Raw genomic sequence first — 19,051 nt, 5'->3', positions numbered from 1 at the left:
GACGGCCGCTAGGGAGATGTGAGTTGGATCCCGGATGCGCATGCGCCGATGCTCCAGGTGTATTTCCGGTCTATCCCCTATTTAAACTTACAAGAGCGACCAATAGACATACCCCTTTTGAAAAAGCAGACCGCGAAACGTGCGTCAGGGGGCCGCTTGTGGAACCTGAGGGAACCATCCACATGTATGGGTAAGCTGCCTTATTTCTGTTAGGGTCCATGTTTATTTGCATTTGGGCACTTTGTATTTATATTACCATGGACTCATTATTGGGGCACCTAGGACGTTGGGAATGTCTCCATAAGTCCTTACTTTGACTGCATTACTTTACTGGCAGAGCCCGGGATGTAAATGTTTTTTGTTTTCCTCGTATTCCACTAAGCATACCATAGGTTTCCTCTACACCCTGTTCTTTTTGGCTATGTGCCTGTTGTGTATTATAAATATAAATTGTTAATATTGGTCAAAATAAAATTTATACTATTTTATGAACATGATTTTTTGGATTTTATTACTCCGTTCTCTTGTGCTATATTTGTTCTGGAGTTCCCTGAGTTGTCCCTTAGATTTGGACATTATTACTGAGGGAGGTGGACAACTGCACTCCTGGCCGCTAGTTGATTATAATTTTTTTGAGTTTTGTGTCAAATCATCTTAATATATCCTCCCCTTCTCGGAGCTCCTGCGGTTGGCGTCTCCCCTTCTCAGGATGCTCGTGATTGGCTCCGCCCCTTTTCGCGGCTCCCACGGTTGGCCCCACCCCTTCTCGGAGCTCCCGCAGTTGCTCCCCCTTCTAACAGCGCCTGCTGTTGGCTCCGCCCCCTTTCCCCGTCCTTCATTGTGGAAGTTCTTCTGCATACGTTCCCCTTTCCTCCAGTGGTGTGGAATCTCCGCACGCTTTTCACACTGGAGGCCCTCCTTTTCCTCCCTGTGGTCACCATTTGCCGACATCAGAACCTGGAAGGTGGCTTTTCTCTGCAGGAAGTGCTGCATTTACGTCTGCAGCTGTCATGGTGCTCCCTCTACAGCCTGGAACCAGACAGGTCCTGCATCTTACTGTGAGTAGCTCTGCTCTGCAGACTGACACTCTCCTCGGCATATATCTTTCTGTCCCCTAACCTTCTGGCATTAGATAGTGGGTCTGCTCCTTAGCATGCCTAATCCTAAAGGAGAGTGCTCTCGCCCTCCTGTTTCCTCTTCTTCTTCTGCTCGTCAGACACTTTGTCTGCTCTTCATGTAAATGCAAACTCCCTTCAGGCCAGTCCTTTCCCCTTTGTCAGGACTGCAGCAGTCCCCCCATGCCTGCTACGCAGGAGCCCCCTACTGTCCCAGGAGAGAGTGGTGCCCCTATCCCAATGAGGGCTACCTCTTTAGCACAGTCTGTGGTGGACTTAACCAAGGTGTCGCAGACCCTGGTGTCCGCTCTTGACAGGTTGCCCCTTCCTGCCTCCACCGTTACTAGCGGATCACAGAACTTACCGGCGGTGCCTACGAACATGGACCATAAGAGATCCAGGCTGAAGTGTCGTTCTAGGACCTCCTCCTGCTCTGTCTCTCCCTCTGATCTTTCCTGGCGGACTGCTTCTTCCCAGTCCTTCTCTCCCGAGTCAGGCGAGTCGGTTTCAGACGCACTATCAGAGGATGACTCAAACCTGGATTCTGATCAGGCCTCTAATGTGAGAGACATGGTCCAGAGCCTCATTGTGGCGGTAAATCAGACCTTTAACATCATGGATACCGGTACGGAACCTGCATAACAGGTGGTTTCGTTTAGATGGTCAAGACTAGCTCCTAAGGTCTTTGCCACACACAGAGAATTTGAGGAGGTACTTTCTAGGGAATGTGAAAACCCGACCAGATGCTTCCAAAGAGGGAAGCGCCTCGGCATCCTATCCCTACACACCTGAGCTCATGGTGAACTGGACCACTTCTCCAATTGTGGACCCTCCAGTTTTCAGACTATCCACCAAAACGGTCCTCCCGCTTATGAATGGAGCATCCCGCAAGGAACTCCAATGACAGGATCATAGAGTCTTCTGCTAAGTCTGCCTTTGAAGCAGACGCTTCTACATTGTGCCCTGCTTTTGTCACCACCTGGGTGTCAAAGTCCATAGCCGCATGGGCTAAACAACTCCGTCAGGGCATTCTTTCTGGAGTCCGACTGTAGGAATTGGCAGACCTCGCAGATCAGATTTCTCATGCAGGGAAGTACATGGTATCCACCTTCCTGGACACCGCTTCATGTGCTGCTCAGGCATCTGCCATCCAACTAACTATTTGGCTTAAGGCGTGACAGGCGGACTTATCTTAAAGAAAATCCCTTTCCAGCTTGCCTTGCCAGGGTTCACATCTATTTGGCTCCAAGTTGGAGCCAAAGGAGGGACGAGGGACCTCGCTGGCCTCCTCTGAAGCGTAAGCTTCGGTCCTTTCGGCCCTTTTGCCGTTTCTCTGCAAAGGAAGTTTTCCCCGCCAGGAGAGGCCACAGGTTCACCAGGATAGGAAAAGGGCCTCTTTTAAACCCACAGCCTCCTGGCGTTTCTATAATGTGCAGGGTAGATCCACCAGACCTAGACTTGGCAGATCTTCCTCTGCATGACTCATCTCCAGATTCCTGGGAATCTCCCAGGCTGGGCAGCCGTCTCTGTTTTTTCAGAGATGTTTGGCTTACCTCGGTAGAGGACGCATGAGTCAGGGAGGTTGTATCCTCTGGATACAAAATATATTTTGTTTCATGGCCCCGAGATCGATTGTTCGAATCTCGTCCTCCAAGAGTTGCTTCTCTGGTTCCAGGGTTCTTTGCATCCATCGCCTCTCTTCTCAGTTCAGGTGTCATCGTTTCCATCCCAGACCAGAAACGTTTTGCAGGGTTTTATTCTAACCTATTTGTTGTGCCGAAGAAAGATGATGCAGTTCGATCCATCCTGGATCTAAAGTTACTGAACGAAAGGGTCCGTTTGTGACATTTCAGGATGGAGTCCCTTTGTTCAGTAATTGCTTCCATGGAGTTTCAGGAGTTCCTGTGCTCCATAGACATCCAGGACGCTTACCTCCATGTCGCTATCTTCCCAGGGCATCAGGGATTCCTGCGTTTTGGTGCGGAAGGACCATTTTCAATTTGTCGCCCTGCTGTTCGGGCTTGTAACCGCTCCCAGGGTTTTCACAAAAATCATGGCGACATTAATGGCCATTTTGTGGATCATAGGTTTAGTGCTCATACCGTACCTCGAAGACATTCTCATCAAGGCTCCATCCTTTTATTAGGCCCTGGAAAGTCTGTCCATCGTTCTAGATACTCTTTCTCGAATCGGATGGCTAATCAACAGGGCAAAGTCTTGCCTTGTCCTAACTCAGCGCCTAATTTTTCTAGGCATGCTGTTCAACACCCGCCAGACAAGGACTTTTCTTCCCACGTAGAAGAGAGCAATCCTCCAGCAGGGGGTTCGTTCTCTGCAGGGCCCTCAGCTTCCTTCTTTATGCTCAGCCATGGCGGTCCTGGGAAGGATGGTGGCAGGGTCAGAAGCGATTTATTTTGCGCAATTCCGTTCAAGACCGCTTTAGCAGGCCATCCTATCTCAGTGGAACAAGACTGTTCTCTCTCTGGATCGTCCGATTCGGCTCTCCTCCCAAGTCAAACGATCTCTCAATTGGTGGCTGTCATCCCTTCTCATCTTCCAGGGTCGGTCCTTCCTTTCCATTCACTGGCAGGTTGTGATAATGGATGCCAGACTTCTCAGTTGGGGTGCGGTCTTTAGCCACCTGACTGTCCAGGGTCGTTAGTCGGCAGAGTTCTGCTGATCAACATCCTCGAGATAAGGGCTATTCTTCTGTCGCTCCGTCTCAGGTGTCTGCCGATCTGAGTTCAGACAGACAGTGCCACAGAGGTGGCATATATCAATCACAAGGGAGGAACTCTGAGTCCCTTGGGGACGGCCGAGGTATCCAAGAGTCTGCTCTGTACAGAGGTGAAGATTCCGTCGATATCTGCAGTACATATCCCCGGCGTGGACAATTGAGCCGCCGAGAGTCTCACGGCGGGAGCGTGGTCTCTGCATCAAGACGTCTTCCATCAGATTTGCCTCCGGCTGAACAGGAAGGTTCCACTGTTTGTTTCCAGGTCCCGTGATCCTCTTGCGGTGGGCGTCGATGCTCTGGCAATATCCTGGTCACAGTTTGTTTTTCCGTATCTGTTTCCTCCACTCCCTCTTCTTCCAAGGCTGTTGAAAAAGATCAAGGTCATTCTGATTGCACTGGATTGGCCCATTGTTGTGAATTCCGTTCTTGAACTCCCTCCTGTGGTCATGAATGATACTTCGGCGAGTTCTGTCCATGGACTCCCTCTGGTGGCTGTGAGTGGAACTGCTGGTTCTGAGGTTGCTTCCTCAGCTGCCCTCGTTTGCGGCTGGGTTGGCTTCTCTATTTAACTCCACTCAGATCGTTACTCCATGCCAGCTGTCAATGTATTAGCACTGGTTCAGATCTCTCTCGGATCTTTCTGATGACCTGTCTACTCCAGCAGAAGCTAAGTCCCTGCTAGTTCATTTGTTGTTCATTGTGTACTGAATATATTTCTTACTACTTGCTAAGTTCTAGTCCAGCTTGCTAACATGATATTGCCTTGCTAGCTGGAAGCTCTGGGTTGCAGAGTGGCACCTCCGCACCGTGAGTCGGTGCGGGGGTCTTTTTGCACACTCTGCGTGGCTTTTTGTAGTTTTTTGTGCTGACCGCATAGATCCCTTTCCTATCCTCAGTCTATCTAGTAAGTCTGGCCTCCTTTGCTGAAACCTGTTTCATCCCTGTGTTTGTGACTTTCCTCTTAACTCACAGTTAATATATGTGGGGGGCTGCCTTTACCTTTGGGGAATTTTCTCTGAGGCAAGGTAAGGCTTATTTTCCTATCTTTAGGGGTAGTTAGCTCTTAGGCTGTGAAGAGGCGTCTAGGGAGAGTTAGGTACGCTCCACAGCTATTTCTAGTGTGTGTGTTATAGGATTAGGATTTGCGGTCAGCAGAGTTCCCACTTCCCAGAGCTCGTCCTGTCTTCTAGTTTAACCATCAGGTCATTCCAGGTGCACCTAACCACCAGGTCCATAACAGCCCATAAGGTCTTGGCTTTCAGAGATCGGCAATCTTCTCGCGGACGTCCCCTGGAGGCTTCCAGAGAGATCTGATCTTTTGTCCCAAGGACCGATCTGCCAGCAGAATTGTCGGTCGCTCGATTTAACTGCAAACGGCGTGGAGGTTGAAACCGCTGTTCTGAAAGCATCCGGGTTTTTCAGATCAGGTGATTCGGACCATGATCCAGGCTAGAAAGCAGTTGTCGTCTGGGGTCTATTATCGGATTTGGGGAGCCTATTTCAGCTGGTGCGAGTCTAATCACATATCGCCTATGTCCTTTGCTCTTCCTTCCATTCTGGCGTTTCTCCAGGCGGGCTCCTTGACGCAGGTCTGGCTCTTAGTTCGCTAAAGGGCTAGGTTCAGCCTTTGAACCTTTCCGAGAGGTCTCTGTCCTTTTTGTCTTGGAAGGTGGTATTTCTTGTGGCCGTCACCTCCATTAGGCGCATCTCAGATTTGGGCCTCTCTTCTTTCGTTCCCCTTTCTTGATTCTCCATCAGGACAAGGTGGATTTGCTTCCTCTACCTTCTTTCCCTCTCAAGATGGTGTCATCCTTTCACTTAAATGAGGATATTGTCCTCCCTTCCTTTTGCCTGTCTCTGACTCATCCTCTGGAGCGTTCACTGAACAGGTTAGACCTGGTCAGGGCGGTACTGGTCTATTTGGTTAGGACCGCCCTCTTTAGGAAGATGGACTCTGTCATTACAGAGGGTGCACATAGAGGCCTGCCAGCTTCCAAGGCTACGATTGCTCACTGGATCAGGACAGCTATTTTGGAGGCATACCGATTTATGAACAGAGTGCCTCCCCTGGGGATTAAGGCACACTCTACCTGGGCAGTGGGCGCCTCCTGGGCTGTACACCATAGGGCATTCACCCTGCAACTCTCCAAAGCGGCAACCTGGTATTCCATGCACACGTTTGCCAAATTTTACAGGGTCCATACCTACGCTTCGGCAGATGCCAGCCTACATAGAAGGATCTTGCAGGCGGCAGTCGTGAGTTCTCTGACCTAAACGGAGTTTATGCTGCTCCCTCCCCAGGGACTGCTTTGTGACATCCCATGGTTTTCTGTGTCCCCAGTGAAGCGATGGAGAAAACAGGATTTTTGGTTACTCACCATAAAATCTGTTTCTCGGAGCCTTCATTGGGGGTCATGGCACCCTCCCATGTTTATCAGCTTTACTTACTGTGTTGTATTGTTACATTTTGAGTTGTTTTTTTTTATTTGTTGCTTCTCCTGCTTTCTCACTAACTGATTAACCTAGTGCCAGGAGGAGGAACTAACTTTTTCTGTGCATAATGTCAGCCTCCTAGTGGCAGCAGTATACAGTATATACCGTATTTTTCGGACTACAAGACGCACTTTTTTTCCCCAAAAATGTTAGGGGAAAATGGGGGTGCGTCTTTTAGTCGCAATATACTTACAAATCATGCGGCGGCGGTACCGATGCAGCCTCCCTTCCCATGCTGGTGGGGCTGTGGCTGTGCTGCGGGCAGGGGCTGTGCTGCGGGCAGTGGCTGTGCTGCGGTTCTGTGGCAGCGGCTCTCTGGGCTCAGTGGGGGCTCCGACAGCATTTCGTCAAAGCCCGGAGGCCCCCCGCTCATCCGTTAATGGCATGTTGCGGTGGCCTCCGAGAACATGGGCGCCGGGAAAATGGGCGCCGAGCCGGCGCACGCTCAGATTCAAATCTCGTCAACGAGATCTCGTCTTTCCAAGATCTCCGGGCGAGATCTCAGCAACAAGATCTGAATCTGAGCGTGCGTCAGCCCGGCGCCCATGTTCTCGGAGGCCACCGCAACATGCCATTAACGGATGAGCGGGGGGCCTCCGGGCTTTGACGAAATGTCGTCGGAGCCCCCACTGAGCCCAGAGAGCTGCTGCCACAGCCCCGCAGCACAGCCCCTGACCGCAGCCCAGCCCCTGCCCCGGAGCCCAGCCACTGCCCCGGAGCACAGCCCCTGCCCTGGAGCACAGCCACTACCCCAGAGCACGGAGCCTCCACCCCTGCCCAAGTACAGAACACCAGCCTGGGATGGGATTTCCTGGAGGCCAACGCACCAGCCTGGACCACCGAAAGACCCCTGTGACCACTTCTCCACCTGTGCCGATCCCTTCACTGGTAAGCTGTATTCGGACTGTAAGACGTACCCCCATTTGAAACATTATTTTTTTTTCCTTATTTTTATTCTGAAAATTTGGGGTGCGTCTTATGGTCCGGTGCGTCTTATAGTCCGAAAAATACGGTAGTTTCCTGTGTCCCAAATGAAGGCTCTGAGAAGCAGATTTTAAGGTAACCAAAAATCCTGGTTTTATTCAGACTTTTATGGACATGGAGATGCCACGTTTTTTTTTTTTGTTTTTTTTTTGCGGGCTGATTTAACCCTGTCAGGTTTTTTAAATATATTTTAAAACTTTTTTTTTTACTTTTCACTGTGTATTGCAGTTTTCTTAAAAGGGACTTCATAAAGTTTTCCTTAATCAGTAAACCTTGGATTAATAATAAGTTCAACAAATGGATGTGTTAAAAATAAATATATAAAATGTTCCCATCCTGAGATAATCTCATAAATGTGCCCCTACTGTGTAATGGCTGTGGCTGACTGTACAAGAGCATGGTCTGATCATACTACAGCTCCTGGGCAGGGAGGATGGAAAGATATTCAGATAGGTCAGCATGGGGATCACAGTTGATTCTTTTTGCGAGACGAAACATGCCTGGTTTTAGTGAATGTTGTATCTCAAATAAAGAATCAGTATAGTTTTTTCCATCCTCCTCTGACCAGGAGCTGTGGTATGATCTGATCATGTTCCTGTATGGTCAGACACAGCAATTACACAGTACACAGCAGGGGCACATTTATAAGATTATCTCAGCACAGGAATATTTTTTTTTAAATATCCAATTGTGGACATTACTATTTAAAATTCTATTGAATAGAATGTTGGTTAAAATTAACTTTGTTCTTGGGAAAATCACTTCAAGGTACTTAAACATGTAATCGTCTGATCAAGAACAAAGTACTGCTGTGTATAGCAAAAAAATCCTGGTCTATGAATGCCAGCCATGGGTTGGTTTTCATAGCAATAAATACCTTCATGAAAGCCACACGGGGGTCTACAACAGACCCTCATTTGTCTTGGCAACCTATTAGCGCCTTATGATTGTTCTTCATTTACGACTGCTAGAAGCAGATGATGGATGAATAAAACAGCCATCATGTGCTGGAAAAGATACTAAAAAATACGATATTTCTTTTCCCTCTTCCTTTCCAAAAAATTGATTAGAAACTGATCAGAAAGTTGTATGTACGGTTACATGGAACCAATGAGAACTACAGCTTGTCGTGCAAAAAAAGCCCTCATATAATTCCAGTAATGAGAAAAATGTATAGGCTTCAGAAGATGGTGAGACAAAAAATATATTTTCTTCTGTGTATTTATTGTAGTAAAGTGATAAGTGATAAAACATAAGTGAACTAAAAAAATATACTACTCAGGAGGTGCACCCATAGTTGTACTATATTAACTAGCATTTTTTTTTATCATAAAGGGCTAAGCCCTAGATGAATCATGGCAGCATTGAATGAGGTGATGTACAAGGTCTTTAAATAGGGCAAAAAGGAATAATGTTACGCTAACTAGAATAATTTTCTCTGGAAGCTCTCAAATTATACCATATCAGGACATGCATGTATGCGGTTTTCCATTAAGAGATTGTGTCCAGCCTAAAAACTAACAGGCAGGTATGTGGTACTATCTGCCTGTTGTGCCTGACGCCGATCTCTGTCGGCACAGAGGGGTTTTCTGCTGACATTACATTAACAGAACAGCGGTTTCTTTTCTGCTCTGCTGTGTTAACTAGGTGTGACTGCAGACTGCAAGGAGCTGGCTGTCAATCAACGTGACATTTGCAGTCACGCCCCATCAACTAAGCAGCACCTCTTCTTCCAGGCTACTCTATTGACCGGGAGTGAGCTGCTGAATTGTCGGAAGGAGCGGTCACTAACAGCTCTGTACTGGCGCTAGGTAGTACAGTCAGGTAGTTAGGTAGCTGATTAGTTTTTAAGCCCATGGTAAAAAAAAGGTCCTGAATAAACCCTTTAAGGCTATGTTCACATTAGCATTTCTGTGTGCAGCGTATCATATGCATGCCAAAATGCATGTTTACTCAGCGTTTTTTATCCGCATGATCTTGCGCATGATGGCGAAAAAACGCTTTTTTGTATGCGTTTGCGTTGTTTATTCGCATGCGTACGGTATTTCCCTATGGGCGTGGCTTATGGGATTTCTATATATAGAGACACTGCACAGATGAAATTCTCTTTTGATGCTGTATCCTGCTGTAAGATGGATCTTAGCGTGGAGAGCTTCAATCTGAATCTGGATTTATCACTGAAATTGTCTTTTGCTGTGGCTTGTGAAGAAGAAAGGAGAAGAGAAAGACGGAGAAGACATCGTGGACGCTATTGGCAACACCCCATTCTTGAAATCCGAGAGAGCCGTGGAGTCTACCACTCATTGTTCACCGAGCTTCGTGAAAACCCGCAAAAGTTTTTCGAGTACACAAGAATCTCTGAACAGAGCTACCAAGAATTGCTGCTACTTGTCAAAAGGATCCATCACCAGGCAGGACACACAGCTACGTAGAGCAATTCCTGCTGAGGAAGGTCTTTTGGTGACCCTAAGGTACGTAATTTTGAAAAGGAAACACTCGTCATTAATATTCTTGTTCTAAAAGCCATGTACTGATTTTTCCCCATTTTCTTTTCCACATATTTCTGGCTACCAGAGAGAAGTTAAGATCTCTACATTTTCAATTTCGGATTGGACTGTCCACCCTTTCTGAGATTGTTGGAGACACCTGCTGTGCATTGTGTGATGTTCTGCTTGCAGAATTCCTTCCCCCAACCCACAACTGAACTCTAGGTGAAAAATGCAGAAAAATTCAAGGAAATTTGTAATTTTCCTAACTGTGTGGGGGCTGTGGACGGCAAACACATTCGGATTCTGAAATTTGCTGGAAGTGGATTATAAAAAATACTTTCCCATTGTTGTCATGGCAATTGCAAATGCTGAGTGCCGATTTGTTGACGTTGGCTCATTTGGACAAGGAAATGACTCCTCCTTTTAAAAACTCTGACATGGGACAATGTTTGTATGCTAATAATTTTTATTTCTTTATCGCTTCATTGGGGGGCACAGGTAACCATGGGAGTATGCTGCTGCCTCTAGGAGGCTGATACTAGGCAAAAAAAGGAAAATAGCTGCTTCCCAGCAGTATACACCCACCAAAAGGCACAAAACAACTCAGTTTAAGCTGAGTGTCTGTAGGAGGCAGACCTGGATCTGATCCCAGATCCGTCTTTTCCTTTTCAGGTACCCTGTTGTGTTTTATTATTTTTTTTCCCTTTGTCTTTCAGGTTCTTCAGCTTCAGGGTAACAGGGTGTAATGTCTCACCCTGTTTTCCCACGTGTATGCGACCGAGAGAGCAGTGGTGTCATCCGCATCGCCCATTCTCGGACCCGCAGGCAGGTCTTTCCCCTGTCACCCTTTTTGGGTGTTTCAGGGTGATTCCTGGTAGCCAGTCCTTGCCTTTTCCCCTCCTCACCCCTCACCTCGTAGAGGACTGAGAGGAAGACGGTGGTCACCTGCGGTGGCCTCCCCCCTTCATGTAAGGGGTTATTATTAGTATTATTTATTTATATAGCACCATTAATTCCATGGTGCTGTGCATGAGAAAGGGGTTACATACAGAGTTACAGATACAGTTTACAGTAAACACGTTTACATTGACAGACTGGTACAGAGGGGAGAGGACCCTGTCCTTGCGGACTTACAATCTATGGGATAGTGGGGAAGAGACAGAAGGTAGGGGGCGAGGAGATGCGGTGGCTCTGGCGATGGAGAGGCGGCGGCTCTGGCGATGGCGAAGCAGCAGAATGGTTATTGCAGGCTGTAGGCTTTCTTGAAGAGATGGGTTTTCAGGTTCCGTCTGAAGGATCCGAGGGTGGTGGATAGTCGGACGTGTTGAGGCATGGAATTCCAGAGGATGGGGGATATTCGGGAGAAATCTTGGAGGCGGTTGTGTGAGGTACGAATAAGTGTGGAGGAGAGTAGGAGGTCTTGGGAGGATCGGAGATTACGTGTGGGAAGATATTGGGAGATTAGTTCAGAGATATAGGGAGGGGACAGGTTGTGGATGGCTTTGTAGATCAGTGTTAGTAGTTTGAACTGGATTCGTTGGGGAATTGGGAGCCAGTGGAGAAATTTGCAGAGGGGAGAAGCAGGGGAGTAGCGAGGAGAGAGGTGGATTAGCCGGGCAGCAGAGTTGAGGACAGACTGGAGTGGTGCAAGAGAGTTAGCGGGGAGGCCACAGAGGAGGGTGTTGCAGTAGTCGAGGCGGGAGATGATGAGGGCATGCACAAGAGTTTTGGTAGACTGTGGGCTGAGGAAGGGACGGATTCTGGCAATATTTTTGAGTTGGAGGTGACAGGAGGTGGCAAGAGTTTGGACGTGCGGTTTGAAGGACATGGCAGAGTCGAGAGTTACCCCGAGGCAGCGGATTTCAGGTGCGGGAGAGAGCGTGATGCCGTTTACCATAATAGATAGGTCAGGTAGGGGGGATACGTGAGATGGGGGAAAGATGATGAGTTCGGTTTTGTCTACATTGAGTTTTAGGGAGCGAGAGGTGAAGAAGGAGGATATGGCTGACAGACACTTCGGGATTCTGGACAGCAGAGAGGTCACATCTGGGCCAGAGAGGTAGATCTGAGTGTCGTCCGCATACAGGTGGTACTGGAAGCCATGGGACTTTATGAGTTGTCCTAGGCCAAGGGTATAGATGGAAAAAAGTAGGGGCCCTAGGACAGAGCCTTGAGGGACGGTTGACGCCGTCTTCTGCACCCTCCGGAGACGGTGTGGGAAGGAGGATCTCCGATGCAGCGACCCTCTCCCACCCGAGGGCTCCTGATGGATCCTCATCCGTGAAGAGGTTTCGTGGACCCAGGAACAGCACGTCCCTCCTGCGGTTAAGGTATTCCCATGTCCTTCAGCGGCTCAGGCAGTTCCTTTCTCATTCCTGTCCCTTTTTGGGACAGAGTACCTCTACTGGTACCGCCATGGCAGCTGTGCAGCAGTATCTTTAATCCCATTCAGTCCCAGCCATCTTTTTCAGCCCCGGCCATTTTATATGGCCACGTCTCCTTCCCCGGCTGCGCGCTTTAAACTTACCACTCTTTTCGGCGGGCGCTCCGTATATCCACGCCCACACTTTGTGCGCCTTTTCGGCATCCTTTGTCCTCCACCTACATACCACCAGCCTATAGGGCCAGTGCTTTTCTTGCCGGCCGGCAGATCCTCTCTGCTGGCCACGCCCCCGCCGCATCAGCCAATCAGAGAAGTGCTTTTGTTTTCCCAGACGGCAGATCTTCCCGGCTGGCCACGTCCCCCGGCACGTCAGCCTATCGGGGGCGCTTTCGTTTCATGCCGTCCCCGCCCTCTCTGGCTCGTCAGCAAACCGGATTCATCTCCTTCGCCACGACCCCCGCTCTACAGCGTGCCTGCTCTTCCGGGTCCATCTTTGTTTCGTGTCCCTGCTCTTCAGACTCGCTGCTTCCGCCTCGGTGTCTGGACTAGGGGGACAAAGCTATCCTGGGTCTTCTGCTGCACATCGCTGCATCGGGTAGGCTCGGCTTTCTCTCTCCCTTCCCTCCCTTTATAACTCTCCTCAGCAGTTCCTCTCTTCAGCAGTACCTCGATTTATGCTCACCTCTGCAGAGGATTCTCACCCCCACTCTAGACCCACTATGGTTCACTATGCTTGCGCCTGCTGCAAAATAAAGTGGTCCATAGGTCAGTCCTTCCACCATAAAAATGATGAAGGACAGCATCCAATCCAGGTGAAAAAAACTTCTTTTATTGTGCCAAGTGCAACGTTTCAACCATCAAAGGTCTTTTTCAAGCATACAAAATGATTAAAATGGCGGCTTTAAATAGGGAATGGTTGTAAATCCCACCAATCTCTTTACAAGAAACCGCCCATATAATTTACATACAAATATATAATAAAGTGAACAATATATAAAAACACACATTAATACATCACATCTACCTAAATAAATGTGTCAATTCTTATTTATATGGAGAGATTCCTAATAAAAACGCTATAGATGTCACTACTAGCACATGGAGTACATCAAACGTAAATAAACAGAAACATGCTGTTGTATCTAAACCAATCGTTACATCAAAAGGTGCTTTGGTCACTAATTCACTACCAATAAGATGTAACCTAACAAAGAGTGGTCACATGTCCAGTTTAAACTAATCACAGCTCTAAAAAAGTCAACAAATCACAGTGTTATCTCTAGCATGGTCTAATACCAGGACTGCCATTGGCTACCAAAAAAATGGTCACATGTCCAGTTTAACCCAATCAGAGCTCCAGGTATATCAGTAAATCACAGCACTATCCCCAGCATGGTCTAATAGAAGGGCTGCCATTGGTTACCAACAAAGAGTGGTCACATGTCCAGTTTAACCCAATCAGAGCTCTAAATATATCAGCAAATCACAGCGTTACCTCCAACATGGTGTACTACAAGGACTGCCATTGGCTACCAACAAAAAGTGGTCACATGTCCAGTTTAACCCAATCAGAGCACTAAATATATCAACAAATCACAGCACTATCACCAGCACAGTCTGATACAGTGACTGCCATTGGCTATGGAGCCAGAATCTCAGGCCGACGCAGTAGAACCAATCCAAAGAAAGCTCCACATCACCTGATCGGGACCTCGCTTACCCGTCATATCCAGCAGAGATTCGGCCTCTCTCCAACGTGCAGTGCCAACTCCGGTATGCGAATACGCATGACACCCAGCTCCACATGAGCAGTGCCCATTGGACACGCCCAGGCGAGCCGTAAGACACGCCCACACACAAACACGGTGCCGGCTCCCACACTGTAGGAGGACAAAGTTACATAATCATGGCATGTGATTTTCCACCATGTCTGCCCCACAGAAGCACTATAACGCCCGGGATGCGAACACATCCCTCCCCCCGGGGTGGGCTGTTGCTATGTCTCAGTCGGTCTCTGACCTGACTTAAAGTTTCCCAGTCCCTTGTTTAGGTCCTAGAACACCTTGCACATATATATGCGGCCACCAGTGCTCCGAACGCCTCTCAGTGCGATTTGCAAGCACCTGACCACAACCTTCGCAGGGACCGATCGGGTAAAAGGTCTAGAAAGTGGGCTCGCTCTAACTCCCCATCCAGCTCCCTGGGCCCCTCGGCATCTCCAAGGATGCCCCCCTCTCCCCATTCCTCCTTCTCAGAGGCGGCTTTTGGGTTGGATATGCTATCCCAGTCCAGATCTGATTCTGATACAGACAAAACTTCAAAGATGCAGGACATGGTAGATAGCCTTATCCTGGCTATTATGCAAACTCTTAAACTGAAAAGAGGATGAGGTTCCCACTGAGGAACAGTCCGTCTCCTTCAAACGGGTAAAACATCTTTCCCGGACCTTTCCTAATCATAAGGAGTTTGAGGCGACTATGGCTAAACATTGGAAATTTCCGGTAAGCGCTTCTCAGGAAGGAAGCAGCTGGACATTCTCTATCCCTTTAGTCCCGATCTTGTCAGCAAGTGGGCTTAATCACCTGTAGTGGACCTGCCGGTCTCCCACCTATCTTTCAAAACGGTTCTGCCTTTGCCGGATGGCACGTCTCTTAAGGACTCTACAGACATGCAGATTGAGTCCCTGGCCAAGTCAGCCTTTGAAGCAACTGGTGCCTCTCTCTGCCCCAGCTTCGCCTCCACTTGGGTGGTGAAGTCCATCTCTGCCTGGGCCAAAATACTTCGCCAGGGCATCGTAGCAGCAGCCCCTCCGGATGAGCTGACAGAGTTGGCGGACCAGATTGGTCATACCGGAAATACCTTTTGGCTGCCTCCTTGGATGCGGCTGCCTGTTTTGCCAGAGCTAGCAGCAGCATCATTGCCATGCGCTGCATCCTTTGGTTGAAGGCATGGAATGCGGATACAACATCTAAAAAGTCTCTCACCAACCTGGCCTTTCAGGGTTCTAGGCTTTTTGGGTCCAGACTGGACCATATTATTTCAGACGCTACTGGGGGAAGAGTACTTCTCTTCCTCAGTCCAGACCTAAATGTCCCTTTAACAAGAAAGGCCCCCTGCCTTTTCGTTCCTTTCGATCTTTTTCCTCTTCAGGGACTACCCCCCTACTCCCAGCAGGACCGCTCGTCTGCCCCAAAGCTGGCTATTCATTGCTTGCGTTGAGAAACACGTGATGGTGTCTCCGCGGCTTTTCTACATGCGTCTGCCCCAAAGGACAGAAGGAAGCCATCCTTCAGACCTGCATCTCACTGGAGGCCTAAGGGCCACCCCTCAAGGTTTTCGGGGTCCCGCTCTCACAGATTATCCTCTTAAGTGACGGGTCACCCCCACCTGAAAATATTTCCAGACTTCTTTTCAGAGACGCTTGGTTGTCGGTGGTCGACGACGCCTGAGTCAGGGAAATCGTTTTGTCCGGTTACAAGATCGACTTTTCTTCTCCCCCAAGCAGACGTTTCTTTCTGTCTCGCTCGCCCGCCAAAACTGCCGTCCCAAGCCCCAGGGATGCTTCAGGCTGTCTCCTCCCTTCTTTGTTCAGGAGTAATTATACCCGTTCCTTAGAACAAATGATTTTCAGGGTTCAACTCCAATCTTTTTGTAGTCCAGAAAAATGATGGGTCGCTCCGCCCCATCTTGGATCTCAAGCAGCTGAACCGTCACGTTCGGATCCTCCACTTCAGGATGGAGTCCTTACGCTCGGTGATCGCCTCCATGGAACCAGGAGAATTTCTTTGTTCCGTAGACATCCAGGATCCTTATCTCCACATTCCAATTTGTGTACAACACCAGAGATTCCTTCACTTTGTGATCCAAGAGGATCATTATCAGTTCACAACCCTACCTTTCGACCTGGCGTCTGCTCCCAGAGTATTCACGAAGGTCATGGCGGCGGTCATGACCATACTTGGCTCCAAGGGGATTCTCATAATCCCCTACCTGGACGATCTTCTGATCAAGGGACCGTCCCGACGAGACTGCGACTAGAGTCTTAAGATCACTCTAGACACTCTGATCCGTCTAGGCTGGATAGTCAACAGGGAGAAGTCCTCTCTAATCCCAGCTCAGCGCCTGGTGTTTCAAGGTATGCAGTTTGACACGGCTCAAGCTCGTGTCTTTCTCCAAAAGGAGAAGTTTGCCTCTCTTTTCCAGGGGATCCTCTTTCTAAAGCGTCCAGCCCCCCTTCCTCTACGGTCCTGCATTAAGGTCCTGGCGAAAATGATTGCCTTCATGGAAGCTGTGCCTTTTGCCAGTTCCACACTCGGCCCCTTCAGCTTGCCCTCTTGTCTGCTTGGGACAAGAAAACCGTTTTCCTGGACCAACCGGTTCTCCTGCCTCTCAGAGTGAGGCAATCCCTGACTTGGTGGATGCCTTGGTCCTGCTCGGGAGGTCTTTTCTCCCTCTCCGATGTCATCACCACCAATGCCAGTCCCCTCGGCTGGGGAGCGGTCTTCCTTCATCACGCAGCGCAGGGTTGCTGGAGCGCTCAGGAAGCCCTTCTCCCCATCAATCTTTTAGAGATCAGGGCAATCTTCCTTACTTTTCTTCACTGGCAGTCGCTCCTCGCAGGCAAGGTGGTTCACATTCAGTCGGACAACGCCACGGCTGTAGCTTACATAAATCACCAAGGTGAAACCCGCAGCAAACAGGTCATGTCAAAGGTGACAAGGATCCTGAGATGGGCGGAACGGCACGTCCCTGCCATTTCAGCCGTTCACATTCCAGGGGTGGAAAATTGGGCAGCCAATTTTCTGAGTCGTCAGGGTCTCGCATCAGGCGAGTGTTCTCTCAATCCAGCCATCTTCAATCAAATATGCCAGAGGTGTGGCACTCTGGACGTCGACCAGATGGCATCTCGGATGAACCACAAGGTTCCTCAGTTCGTAGCCAGGGCACGGGATCCGCTGGCGATCGGTTGCAATGCCCTGGTGATCCCATGGTCCCAGTTTCAGCTGCCTTATTTTTTTCCGCCTCTCTTGATTCTGAGTTGTAAAAAAGATAAAGGCAGAAGGGATTCCCATAACCCTGATAGTGCCAGACTGGCCAAGACGGACTTGGTACACAGAGCTGGTGAACATGCTCATGGACGTTCTCTGTAGGCTTCCAGATCTTCTCTCACAAGACCCCCTCTTCCACCCGAGTTCTCAGTCTTTGAGATTAACGGCATGGCTGTTGAGGCAGCAGTCTTAAAGAAAGCTGGTTTTTCTCATAGGGTCATTCAGACCATGATTAAGAAGCGAGAAAACCAGCATCCTCGTGCATCTACCACAGATGCTGGAAGGCCTTCTTCCGGTGGTGTGAGGAGAATAGCTTGTTCCCAATGTCTTTTTCCCTCCGTCCGTCCTTGGTTTTCTTCAGGCGGGTCTTGACTCGGGTCTATCGCTTAGTACCCTTAAGGGACAGGTTTCCGCTCTCTCTATTCTCGTTCAGAGAGATCTAGCTTCTTATTCACAGGTGAAGACTTTTCTTCAGGGTGTTGCCCACCTGGTGCCACCTTACCATTCCCCGATAGAACCTTGGAATCTCTTTTACCTTGGTGCACGCCTTTTGAACCCATTCAAAATAACTCCTTTTCTCTACTGTCTTGGAAAGTGGCCTTCCTAATCGCCATTACGTCTATCAGGGTTTCTGAGCTGGCAGCTCTGTCTTGTTGTTCTCCGTTCCTGATCCTGCATCAGGACAAGGTACTTTTTTGACCCGTTCCTTTCTTTCTTCCCAAGGTTGTTTCTGCCTTTCACATCAACGAAGACATTGTCATTCCTTCTTTTTATCCTTCTCCGGTTCATCGCCTGGAAAAGTCCCTCCACAAGCTGGATTTGGTCAGAGCTATTCTGGTCTATCTTTCTAGGACTGCTTCCTTTCGTCATTCCGATTCCCTGTTTGTCATCTCCGAAGGTTGTCTTAAGGGGCTCCCAGCTTCTAAGTTCACTATTGCTCGTTGGATTCATTCTGCAATAATGGAGGCATACCGCATTCAGGACAAACAGCCTCCTCCGGGAGTCAGGGCTCACTCAACCCGGGCCGTGGGGGCTTCCTGGGCTGTTCGTCACCAGGCTTCTGCTTTACAGATTTGCAAGGCCACAACCTGGTCGTCCTTGCACACTTTTGCGGGTTCATACCCATGCCTTGCCTGATGCAGACTTGGGTAGGAAGGTGTTGCAGGCGGCGGTTGCACACCGGCCAACCTAAGTCAGCTTTCTTGGCATTATTTCTGCTCCTACCCTTGGGACTGCTTTTGGATGCCCCATGGTTACCTTTGTCCCCAATGAAGCGATAAAGAAAGAGGGATTTTTGGTACTCACCGTAAAATCTCTTTCTTTGAGCCTTCATTGTGGGACACAGCACCCTCCCTAATGTTTGCACAGTTGGGCCAACGTGCCTTTATTTTGGGTTGGTACATATGTTAAGCTTTTTGTTGCTTCTCCTACTGCTTTTACTCCAACTGAGTTGCTTTGTGCCTGTTGGTGGGTGTATACTGCTGGGGTGTCCCCCAATGAAGGCTCCAAGAAAGAGATTTTTATGGTGAGTACCAAAAATCCCTCTTTTCCACCGCCACAACCTCTTCTGAACACTGGAGGACCATCAATGCCGTTTGTTGTTGGGGATGAGGCGTTTCAAATGCGTGCCAACCTCATAAAACCATACTTGAGTTAGAACTTGATTCACACAAAAAGAATTTTCAACTACAGACTGACAAGGGCACGAAGAAATGTGGAGACTGTGCCTTTGGTTTGCTGGCAGCTAAATGGTGCATTTTGGGAACACCAATCAATCTTAAAATAGAGACAATTGATGAGGT

The 19,051-nt window shown here is 48.8% G+C and overlaps 1 protein-coding gene across 9 annotated transcripts in view; it reads left to right on the top strand.

The window, feature by feature from the left end:
- LOC143782273 (synaptonemal complex protein 2-like) overlaps positions 1-19,051 on the top strand; it is a 286,543-nt gene that overhangs the window by 212,408 nt on the left and 55,084 nt on the right. Inside the window, exon 15 of one of the 9 annotated variants that reach the window (XM_077269575.1) lies at positions 8,400-8,519. The exons of the other annotated variants lie outside the window; for them this stretch is intronic. Within the exon in view, the coding sequence (XP_077125690.1) occupies positions 8,400-8,406 (7 nt within the window). The 3' untranslated portion in view covers positions 8,407-8,519. Of the gene's footprint in view, positions 1-8,399; positions 8,520-19,051 lie in introns of those variants that run through there. 9 annotated transcript variants of the gene reach the window in all.

Source organism: Ranitomeya variabilis, chromosome 6 (genome assembly GCF_051348905.1).
Source record: "Ranitomeya variabilis isolate aRanVar5 chromosome 6, aRanVar5.hap1, whole genome shotgun sequence".
NCBI classification, from domain to species: domain Eukaryota; kingdom Metazoa; phylum Chordata; class Amphibia; order Anura; family Dendrobatidae; genus Ranitomeya; species Ranitomeya variabilis.
This window is presented reverse-complemented; position numbering and strand designations above follow the sequence as displayed.